At 40.0% G+C, this 12063-nt stretch overlaps 1 protein-coding gene across 1 annotated transcript; it reads right to left on the reverse strand.

The window, feature by feature from the left end:
• Window positions 1-4080: 4080 nt before the first annotated feature.
• Window positions 4081-8734, reverse strand: LOC146554601 (Golgi reassembly-stacking protein 2-like). Its single transcript, XM_085253384.1, has 10 exons — window positions 8548-8734; window positions 7742-7822; window positions 7430-7633; window positions 7267-7353; window positions 7044-7174; window positions 6606-6738; window positions 6215-6341; window positions 5996-6103; window positions 5504-5626; window positions 4081-5105 (listed from the first exon to the last, which is right to left on the reverse strand). Exons 1-10 carry the CDS (start codon window positions 8608-8610, stop codon window positions 4831-4833), a joined length of 1332 nt encoding a protein of 443 aa, XP_085109510.1. The 5' UTR covers window positions 8611-8734; the 3' UTR covers window positions 4081-4830.
• Window positions 8735-12063: the final 3329 nt, after the last annotated feature.

A 12063-nucleotide genomic window follows, 5' to 3' on the forward strand; every position in this document is an offset into this window, starting at 1 on the left:
GCTCCCATGGCTTGTGTGAAAGTGAAAGCAAGTGAGGAAGTGGAATAACAAGTTTCAAGTTTAATAAAAGAAACAAACACACCGCCCTCTGTTTTCATCTGCTGAACAGAACGGTGTGAAATATCAGGTACACACAGCAAAACATGTTTTAATAGAAATACATCCATTAGTAAAGTAAAAGCCATATCATGTTTGGAATCTGATGCTAGGCTTCGTCGTTAAAAGATTGCCTGACAAGAACTAGTTCCTGCTGTGCGACCCATATTTCCTGTGGAGGGTTATGTAACTTTGGTGGAAGTGCAACAAGATGGAGACTGGAGGAAGGCGATAACACCCATGTGGTAATTGCCAAAGAAAGTGCGATATTTATGTTTATGCGTAGCTATAGATAGATAGATAGATAGATAGATAGATAGATAGATAGATATAAAAACTTGGTAGTCACTTCATTAGTTACACTAAGTCTTTGTGGCATGGATTTGACAAGGTGCTGGAAACATTCCTCAGAGATTCTGGTCCACATTAACATGATGACATCACAGCTGCAGCAGATTTATTGGCTGAAATCCAAGATGACGATGTCCTGTTCCACCACATCCCAAACAGATTGAGATCTGCTGACAGCGAGCTTGTCATGTTCAAGAAACCAGTTTGAGATGATTGAGTTTTGCGACGTGTGTTATACAGGCACGATGGATACACTGGTAATAAAAGGGATGAACATGGTCAGTAATGATATACAGGCAAGTATCGACTCAGCAGTCGATACTGAGTCCGAACTGCTGGTACAAGGCAGGATGGACCCATGCGTTCATGTTTTTTATGCCAAATTGAGAGCCTATCATCCGAACGTCTCAACAGAAATCAAGGCTCTTCTGACTGGGCAGTGTGTTTGCAGTTTTCTGCTTCACAGTTTTGGTAAGCCACGTGTGAAGTTTTAGTTTCCTGTTCTTAGCTGACAGGAGTGACACCTGGTGTGTTCTTCTTCTGCTGTAGCTCATCTGCCTCCGGGTTTTGTGTTTTGTGTGCTTAAAGACGCTTCTCTGCATACCTGTGGTTATCTGACTTCCTCATCGGCACAAAGCAGCCTGTCCATTATCCTCTGACCTCTGACAATTCAGTTTTGTTTCAAAATTTCAATCCTACAGTTCAATTGTAGGACAATACAAGATTTTGGAGTTATCAAATATGATTCCCCCCCGATAAAATGCAGAAAACCGATAAAGAAGCAGGTGACATGGGGTACCCGACACAGTGGCCGGTGAGTGTATTTTAATGCTGTAGCAGGCTTGTGTTACAGTGTGCAATTACAATCTCACCTGAATGTGGTTAAAAGGTATGGAGGGAAGAAAGGATTGTAGTAATATGGATATTTTATTCATACAATTTATTTTGAAGGCCATCAGTTTGAATTTTACAAGGTTAATTAGAGAATGTCTTAGGTTAATCTTGGCGCCCAGCATCAGTGGGGGAGGTGCATAAAACTGAACATACAGAACTAAAAAGTGTGTGTATCCACAAAGACAGAACATGCTGTCCTTCATCAGATTTATTAGCTCTGTTTGTGTATCGTTGCCTTTTATAAACCTCCAGCTCGGTAAGTTTCAAGCATGTGCAGGATCTCTTTTCCACTCCACAATTACTGTCACTTCTAACTACAGTCGCTTTTAAATGCCAAAAATAGGTTTTTAGTAATCACTACACATAAGAATAGGGTATGTGATTGCTTATATATATTAAAAATATAAGTATTTTAGGTATGAGTATTATACCAGTATACATACATCTGCAGCGTCTATAACCACTGATGTCATTTCCCCCTAATTAAGGACCTGGAGGAAGTTCAATTCACTTTGTTTTTTTGCCATTATTTTCACACATTTGGAGTTTTTGTTCACTTTCAGGCTTTTATTAAAGCTTTTTTCTGCATTTCTCAAACACAAATTTCTCATTATCTATAGGAAATGTTGTAGCCTGAGCCTATTTATTCAGTCAGTCTCTCTTTTAGCAAAGCCTTTAATAATTATCCTCTGTTTACTTACAATTCCCCAAGCTCATGTGCTCCTTTTGCAAAACTAACCACATTCTTACTCACTGCAACACATTTTGTACTTGTGATACACAACAGAAACCACAGGTGGCAGAATCAAAATATTTTTACAGTACGGATGTTTTCTTTTCTTCCTTTCACATGAATCAAGGTTGCTCACACTTGTGGCTCATGGTGTGATGGTATGAGCTGGATCAGAACGCACAGACTCAAAGGCGAATTGAAGATCAACATCAAGAACTTAAGAGGAGGGATGTTTTATAGATGTTTTTAAAAAATTTCAGCAGAAATGTAACTTGTTGATGTATCCATTTTTTTCACAGACGTGTTTTCATTTAGAAGAATTTTCCATTTCCCCTCCCAATACCAAGTGTTTGCAAGTCTTATAAGACACATGCATTGCTCTAGTAAAGATGTTTTAAATTTAATTCTTATAATTACGTTGCACAAGACTGTAAAATGTGTAAACAAATGAGATTGCAGTCTTATGAGACCAGCAATGCAATGCATATTCAACATGTATATTATCAGAAGGAGAGGTGCTATTTGAAGAATTTACAGGAACATTTTGAACCAGTAGATGTTTGAAAAAGGTGGAAAAGGTTTTTAACACTTCATTTTGATGCAATTAGCAAGTTTTGTGTGTCTGTGTGTGTTTTGTTTTTAAGCATTTTGATTGGGGATTTAATACTAGAGCCCAACTTATACAGTTTTAACACTGATACCAGTTGCACTGAACAAACTGTGCAACATCAACACCTTTCTTTTTATCTTTTCACTTTTAAATGCTTATAAAGGGCGATACAGATAGATCAGCAAACAGCTGGTATAGCCTGATGATGTTGGTCTGCCGATGAGCTCTGTTAAAAATGTTCTGTTTTTATGTCTCCATAACTGAATTAAAGCTAATTTAAGTCATGCTTCAACATAACTGTCCAGAGGTGTTTCAGAACAGTTGCTGAGTGGTAAGACTTGCTTCTGGAAGGACCGTGCTTTTGTCTTGTTTTTCAAATGAAAATGAGAAAAGTGGGATAAAAAGTACAACCCAATCACATCAGATTCCCAGCGGTCACCATAACGTTTTCTGCTATTAAAGAGTACAGTGTTAATAGGAGAATCTTTAATGTTTACTGTATACAGATGTTTCACATTTTTGAAATATGAAAAAGACTGTTTGATCACTGTGACACGACCACACAAGGCTGAGCAGACTTCACATTTTTTATTTTCTGATGAGGTGTGTGATGAACTAGAAGTAGTGTTTTTTTTGTTTGTTTTTTTCCAGGTTGTGTGTATGATGTGAAAACTGTTTCGATGTGGTGTTGTCTAAAAATTATGAAAAAGTGTATCAAATTTTGAAAGACATGTTTTCTGGTGACTGCAATCTTTAGCACCTCGTATATGTTTGCTTTACAACTGAATTATTAGGCAGATGTAAATTTCTTTTGTTCCCCAAATATTTATTCTGTGGGTTTCTGAAATGCTGCTTAGATGCAGAATATTGAATCTTCTAGCTTCCCATACACAAGCCCTGCTGCACCAGTTTTCCATAATACCTTGTTTGTTCTTGTATTTTCTTTTTGGCCATCTTCATCATGTTGTTTTTGTCTATCTGGGACATTGAAAGTGCAAAGTAGCTTTCACTAGTAGCAACAAACATTGCACAACATAAATTGACACACAAAGGCAGCTGTTAAAATTAATTTGGCTTTATTGCGTGCCCTGTACATACTGCAGATATTCTCAGAAAGTTCTGTTACAGTGACACCTTGTGGCCATACTGCAGCTCTGCCACTCCACTCAGACCATGCCAGGAGATATGCTCTGCATTAAAAACCTCTCACAAGTTTAATGTATCCAGCAGCAAGTGCACACTCTACTCAGTAGCTCGTGTTTCTGTAAACCTCTGTATCCTCTGGCACGGCCTTCGGGCTCTCACTGTTCTCGGTGTTGTTGAGATGGTATGAAGTACAGATTTTGGATATACAAGGAGACACACAAGGGGAATAAATTTTAAAACACAAAGGTGGTGCAAAATAATGCAGATTCATTCATTGGGTGGAGACATACAGCAACAAAAAATGAATACATATGACTCAAATTAATCTACTGACTGGTGGTTCTATTAACTAATAAGAAAAAAAAAGATACAGGAAATTGTTGGTTGATCACACTCAGGATTTGTTTACTTGTTTATTCAGCAGCACAAACATTTCTTTTCTTGGGTTTATGGTCTGATTTCTTCCAGTATGGTGAGTTCCATTCTGGACTGGACTAATTCATTTAACATCTTACTTCCAGCTGTAATCCCGGTTTTTATCTTTATTATGTTAGCAATTCAATAAACTGTTTATCATCCAGATCCATTAACATAAATTGTTATATAAAACTTAAACAGAGAGGTTTTCCATACAAGAAAGGCGGAAATCTCAGAGGTCTTTGCCTTGTCTAACTGCAGAAGTGAAAAGTAAACTACAAATGAATGAGTAGACTTCATCTTCCGCAAGCAGTAGCTTAGGCAAGCTGCAGTGCTAACAGTTCCTCTGCGTTATGGCCATCAGGGAATACAGACACAGCAGTCAGACCAGTCTACAGGCGCTTTCCGTTCTCTGCATCCACACAAGCTTCCTTGCCCGTGAGCATGCTGACCTCTGTGTCTGAACTGATGCGTCTGTTCACTCTTAGCCAAATAAATAGAAAACACGGAGAATGACAGATGGAAGGATAAGCCAAACCAGGTGTGTTTAAGTTTGACGGGAAGTGGAGTCATATTTCCCACGTTATGACGACGTTAGTGTTGTTTCCGTAGGTGCTGGAGATTCCGTGGTGCTCGTGGATCCTGCCTCTGTGGGGGCTGTGGCTTCGGTGGCTGGATTAATCATGTGTGCTGCTGTGACAGTAACTGAAGCTGGAGGGGCGGCAGTGGAAGTTGGCAACATGGGAGTCAAACCCTGAGAGAGGACAGGAGGCAGCTGGGAGGGCAGCATGGTGGGCAGAGGAGGCAACGTGGCCAGGTTTGAAAGGTTCAGGGGTGGGAGTGGAGCCAGAGATGGGACTGTTGAAGACAGATAAGAGAGGATAACTGAGGTGCCTCCTTCATGTTAGTTTTTTTTTTTTTTTAAACTCAAGTTAACTTTTCAAACACAGAACATTTTCACTTCACCTTCTTTTTAGCTGCTCTGTAGAGATTTGGAGAAATAAAGGGTCACAACACACGCTGGCATGAACATGTTTTTACCATCACGATCTGACTACAAACCATCTCCTGATCACACTCAGCTGCCTAAATGCAACAGTGCGTTTTGCTCACTGAACAGACTTGAAGCAGTTTACCCACAAGACTTCTTCCCTGGTTTGGTAGTAATTAAATAATATTTCATTTTCAAAAACTAAACTGATCCTTTATTCCATAAGCTTAAAAGCAAAGACTGGAGTAAAGTCTTCATTACCCACCTGTCATCCCTGCTGGTGGCTGTAAGGTGCTGCCGCCTGCTAGTGACACACCACTGAGATCTAGGACTGGCAGGTTGGGAAGGTTAGGGAGCGCTGTTAAGCTACCTGGGAGGGGTATCAGACCTAGAAATGCAAACACATCCACACAACCACCATAATCATTCATGTTCTTAGACTTCCTCAGTCTTATGTACACTGCTCTTCAGAATGCGTGCAGCTTTAATGCAGTAAACCACTCTAAAAGGTAAAACTAGGCACAAATCACAACTAAAAAAACAAAAGAAATAACAAAGCACCATTGCCACTGATGTGAGCAAAAAAAAGAAGGCTCAGGGGAGAAGAAAGGGCAGGGGGTAGTTGATGAGGCTTTGTAAAGGAAAGTCATTCTGAGTGTGGGAAACGTCAACATGAATATGTTCACTGAATGTGTGTAATGTGTACACAAAGACTTGTGTCTTTATTGAGGAAGGGTGTGAACCTTGCTGAAATCACCTGGTAGCGTGGTGGCTGGGTTCAAGCCGGCAGTGGCAGGATTCAGCGGAGGCAGAGGGGTGAGTGAGGGGTTAGTGGAGGTGGGCAGAAGAGGGACTGTAGGCAAACCTGAATTGGAAGAAGAGAGACATTAAACATTAGATGAGAATATTCCTGCCGTGTATCAAACTTAAAACTGGTGGATTTAACAAACGTCTGTGAGTGAAAGTGCAGACATACCTGTCTGCAGCTCGCTGGGCATGGTGGGTGGGGCTGAGGAGCTGATTGACAGGGCAGACAGTGACCCTTCAAGGCCAGAGGGAACTGCAGGTGCAGCAGGAGGAGGGGTGACTGCTGAAAGTTGCACCTGCAGAAGGTAGACATTTTCATTGAATCTATTGAAAAACATAACTGTTCTCTCCAACAGGCTGTGTGCATGCTAAATGAAAACAAACACTCAAACCCTTCCAATGCCGTACCTGCACATAGACCAAGTAATTTAAGCGATTGATAGTGGGTATCGATTTATAGCCCCACAAACTCCAAGACACAGGTACAAAAAGTTTCAACAGAGTCATACTTAAGCAGCTTTAAACTGCCCTGTTTTTTAAATAAATGTGTACATTCTGACCTCAGTAAATCCGTCTTTCAGTGGACTGACAGGCTCACTGGAAGAAGTTCCAGGGAAACTGATCTTCTTCCCCTCCTCAAACGGCCGGGTGGGAATCCTGTGGAGGTATCCATAGCCGATCCCACAGCCAAGGCTAGAGAAGGGGAAAAGAACACTGAGAATCTAAAGTGTTCCCCAGTGAAAATCATTTGACATCCACCTGGTCTGAGACCTTTAATTTACCACCTTTATGCTCATGTTTTAAAAAGAGATTTAAATCGGCCTTTTTATTTACTCTCATTTTGGCTCATTTGTTCAAGGACATCATCATTAATAAAAATAGCTGACCTTACTTGGCTGATAATATTTATGCATTTCCATTTTTAATCATGTCAGATGCAAATAAATAGGACGCTTATTTTGAAAATACACAAATTCCAACAGGAGTCTGTGTATTACCTGCCCTCTCCTCCCCAGGCAGTGTTAGGTGTAATAACAACCTCTCTGCAGTTGTCAGTGTCTGTGTTGTACACATACAGTTTCAGGCCCTTCCCCTCGTGGCTCTCTATTAGAGAAAAGAGGTCCTCGGACTGCAGAAACAGGAGGACAAGAAGGTAAATCTTCAGGAACTAGTAACATTGAGTGAAAGCAGCAAGAACCAAGATAAGTATGGGTAACCAACCTCATTCATAACAGTATCGGCTCCAATTATATAGTCAGTGTGTGGCCGCAAGCCAGCAAGGGCTGCTGGGGAATTAGGCTCCACTTCCTATTAGACATAGAAAAATTACTGCTGTATCACACAGACGGAGATGATGCAACACACAACCTTTGTGGCTACCTACCAGGACATGCCACACGTTCTCATTGGCTCCCTCAAAGCTGCAGAAGCGAATGGAGACACCGAGCAAGCCCTGACCCCCCCACAGGTTGCTGGGGGTCACCATGGCCTCCCGCAGCTCCAGAGTCTTTGAGGAGTAAACTAGCATCTTCACTGGTTTCTCGACATGGGCTTTCAACAAGTCCTTTAACGTGTCGTTGTCCTTGTTCTGCAGAAAATGAAACAAACATAAGTAGAGAAAGGGGCAACGGTGAACTGTAGCCTTCCATAAGGCTCTTATTTCATCCTGCCAGCTGCAAGTGCTGCATTTTCTCACCAGTCTGGTGTTGTTGATGGAGACGATGAAGTCAAAGAAAGGCTCCAGCCCTGCCCGGTGCCCAGGCGAATTCTCTTGAACCTGTATGAAAATGAGGGATATCCTCAGCTGCTAGGCTGTGATGCTTTATTGAAATTCAAGTTTCCTCCAAATAAATCGCGCTGATCAACATGCAAACTAGTCATGACTCAACTGGCTTACAAATGAGCAACTTCTAGGATACAAAGACGTCAAATCAGCCTTTGATCTGAGTTACCCTGTATATAAATACCACTGTGTGAAAACCATAATCAGGATGGGGGTCAATCCTACTCATCCTACACTCATGCTATCAAGTCTAGCCTCTGTGTTTGCTATTTTGATATCACTGTTACCACTACTGGACGACAAATACTAAATGCTCATTTTAGCTCACTGGTCGATTAATCAAAGGCTAAGCATATGTAAACAGGGTAAAAAGCCCTGTGCACAAGATAAGTGTCTGATAACGGGTCTATTACTAAAACTAGCTTGGCAGCTGTCATTCAAATTAGCGACGTAGCATCAACTAGCCCTAAGGTTTCTTTGCTTTCAGCAAGCATATTTAACTAGCTGAGCAGCAGGCATACACAGACACCGTGATTAAAGATGCGTGTTGGGTTGACACAGCTTTAAACTACACATTTCCCAGACGTGATGGTTTGCTGGACTGGAGGCCCCGGCAGTCATCCCCGGCCTCAAGTCAACACATACAACCGGGAATTCTTCGCCTCAGACCGGAGGCTAAGCTAAGAGCTAAGAGCAGGCTATAGAAGCTACAAACTCACCCGGAGGACGTGGTATCCCTCGGAGCCTCCTCCCGGTATCTCCACACTCTGCGAACCACCCATACTTTTGCTCTTTTAAGGCCTTTTTAGTTTGGTTTAAGGCCGCTTGTTACCCAGCGAGTTAAGAATCCTTAGTACTTCCACTCACCGGGTACACGTCGCCAAACGACAAGCGAACTGATGCGCATGCGTCATTACGTGGCAGGAAACAACGCCTTTTCAAAACTTTGAAATTCCTGTCGGTAATAGCTAATTAATATTAACAAGCCTCTATAGTGACAGACAGCAGCACATAAAATCCTAAACGAATATTCGTTCACATTTAAAAGAAAGATAAAACTGCAAAATGACTGTCACATATATCTTGCCTTTTTAATCTTACAATTTTATTTTATTTTAATCAAATTACATACATTTAGATTTATTCAGCACTCTTAGTTGCCTTTGTATGAAGTTGTGTGACTAGGTTAAGAAACCGGTCCTCATTTAAAACTTCTTCCTATAATCTATCTCTGTTACAAGTCTCTTATCAAATGCAGGCAGCGTTCATGCTCTGCTAGTTCACTACACCTAACCTACAAAAATCATTAAAATGTACCTGTAAAAATCTTTGTGTGCAAACTGGTTCAGTGAAAGCTGCGAAATTCATTATCTTAAACCCCCCCCCCCCCCCCCACAAACAAACAGAAAACAGAAAAAAAAGCAATCGACCAAGAAACTCACACCACTGATTCATTTAGAATTATTTAAAATAAGTTCATCTTATTTGTGTATAGCCTGCTCACACATAATAAATATTTAAATAAAATAGACTGAGTTTTGCTGTTTGTTCCTATATCTATCAAGGCACATTTTGTAATACTTTGTAAAGTTCTTAATTATGGTTCATATTAGCTCTGTCACTAATCTTCCATATCCCCAAGATGTGTACTTACACAATTTGAATTAATACACAGTTGCTGCTTCTTGAGAGCAAACTTGACTAGAATATCTTCAAACACAGATGTAAACAATCCTCAGCTCTAATCATTCACATGTTCTTCACACGTCCATCATTCAGTCCACTCATGGTTCTGTACACCATGGGTGTCAAACATAGCGCCCGGGGGGGGGCAGTCATCCAATCCAATGGATGTTACTGATTAAGACCTCCTCCACCGCCATTCATACTGCACCAAAGTAATTAATCAATAGGTGAATAAAGATGTTTAAAACACAGAGAAGTTCCTGTTTCCGTTTTTTGTGAATGAATGTGAATTACTCACCTGGGCAATGAGCTAACAGAATTTTTTCTGCAATTTTACTCATTTATTGATTTGTGCTGACAGATTTCTTTCATTTACAGCATTTCTTCATCGTGCAGAAAAACTGAGATGCACTGTTGAAATTGCACTTTTTAATATTAAATATGACTAAATATGTAGTTAAACGTCTTTACAGTGGCAGACAGGTTTTTTTTCCCTTGTTCAGCCCACTTAAGATCAAAGGAGGCTGTATGCATGCCACAAGCTTGGCCATAACATTTCCTCCCATCACCCTCAATCGCCATTTTTGGTAGAGCTGTAAATAGCTTCATGCTCCCCGCCCATGTGAAGAAGGTTATTCCCTGTTTCTCTCTTATAGAAAGACATGTAATCTTATTGCAAGGCTCCTCTGTCTCATACACAATAAATCTGACATGCACTCAAAAAAAAAAAGGTCATAATTAGAACAGAGCTAGATGTTTTCTAAATGGCTCTGCTAGTAAATTTCATATAAACTGGGAGCCTCCTCTAAATTACATCAAGACTTCTTTTAATTCTTACTTTGCGCATGCAGTGACACTCTGTGGATAAATACAGTGGTAATGCACCGTGCTGTAATAATCTTTTTATGTTATATTGTTGTTGTTTTGCTCATTGGTTATTTCACTTTATATGCAGGTTTACATATTCATGCATGTGTGGCTTCTTTTGGTTTATGTTATCGTGCAAAACTGTTAATAAACACATTTTAATTACATCATGAATTTACTTCCAATGTAGTTTTGCATTTCTGCATTAACATGAATACATGGGCTAAAACGTGAGGTCAGTCTTTACCCCTGAAGCTACTTTTCTATTGTTACACTGAGCTGCTTTGAATTGCAGTGTATAATGAAGCTTTTTATTTCCCAGCCTTTACAGGGCAGAGGGCAGTGCTTTTGCTTTGGAAGGAGGAGTGCTTTATTGACTTTAGCTTACATTATTGCCTTACTACAGGCTAGTGGTGAGATCCACATAACTGACTTGCTTTTATCTTTTACTGTCGGTATTTTTTATAGCTTAAAGTTGATCGTGGCAGTGATGCTTGCTCATCTGAGCTTATTTTAGCACTTGCCACCTAATAATTTATGGTGGCTCAGTAGTCAAAAATATTGACATAATGTTTCTCCCTGAAAGACAGTGCGTCTCCTTTTAACACTGCACATTGTTGCTTTTAAATCTTAACAGATAATGCTGTTTCCTGTTCAAACCACTCACTCTGTTGTGTCATACTTCCTGCTGAAAGATGTGAGACTTAATAAGTGACACTTCCATTCACCACAGCCGCCTTGCAGTGAAAAACTCTTAAAGCTTTAATTGGAACAGAATGCTGATGCCTTGCCTGTTAGATGCTATCTGTCTTTCTCCTGTAATACATACCAGCACATTTAGTGAAACCAGTTGAACTGGCACGAGCCAGAGTCATGCAAATGCTAATGTAAAACCTAGTAAAAGCTTTCTTCTATATAAGTAGGGTTATGAGTTAGTCTAACTCTAGGGCCTAAGCATTCTCATACTTATGTTTTTATTTGTACATACTGAAATTCCTTCAATTAGAAGGAGCACTATTAGAAGCCCTTTTCACAAGGTATCATTATCATGTGCTGTGTGTTGTGGCAAAAAGTGATTTCCAATGTTTCTGTGTATTTTTTATATGTATTACCTTTACGTATGTTGGTAAATAGACTTCGGTGAACAGGGTTTACAAAGGGGTTATATATAGAATTAAAAAATTATCTGTTTTTCAAGTATCTTTATTGTACTTACATTATAACCAATCCGGTCCTTTATCCCCACTTAAAATATTTTTTACTGAACTATTGTAATATTTGCTGCCATTTCTGCTGTTGTCTTGGCCAACTTACTCTTACAAAAGACATTTTTAATGTTAATGAGATTTTTTTTTTAACTGCATAAATAAAGGTTATATAAACGTCACTGCCAAAAACTGATTGTGGCTTCAACGTTTTTACACGAATGTTGTTCGTGGCTCAAGATTACTTTATGTCATCCATGAGGGATGCATTTGATGTATATTTCACATATTATAGCCCAACAAGTTACTTATAGCAGTTTAAATACGAGCAATCAGTTTTTGGCAAATACTGGAAATCAGTTTTTGGCATACAAGCATTTTTTGGCACACCATCGGCACAGAGTCACCACCAGAGGGCGCCGGGAGCACATCTCCATGAATAAGTGCAGCTTCACTCCGGAGTTTCTCCTCTCGGTT

This window comes from Mchenga conophoros, linkage group LG18, assembly GCF_057382185.1.
Source record: "Mchenga conophoros isolate Kocher_MC1m ecotype Shallow Benthic linkage group LG18, M_conophoros_male_GT1.1, whole genome shotgun sequence".
Taxonomy (NCBI): Eukaryota; Metazoa; Chordata; class Actinopteri; order Cichliformes; family Cichlidae; genus Mchenga; species Mchenga conophoros.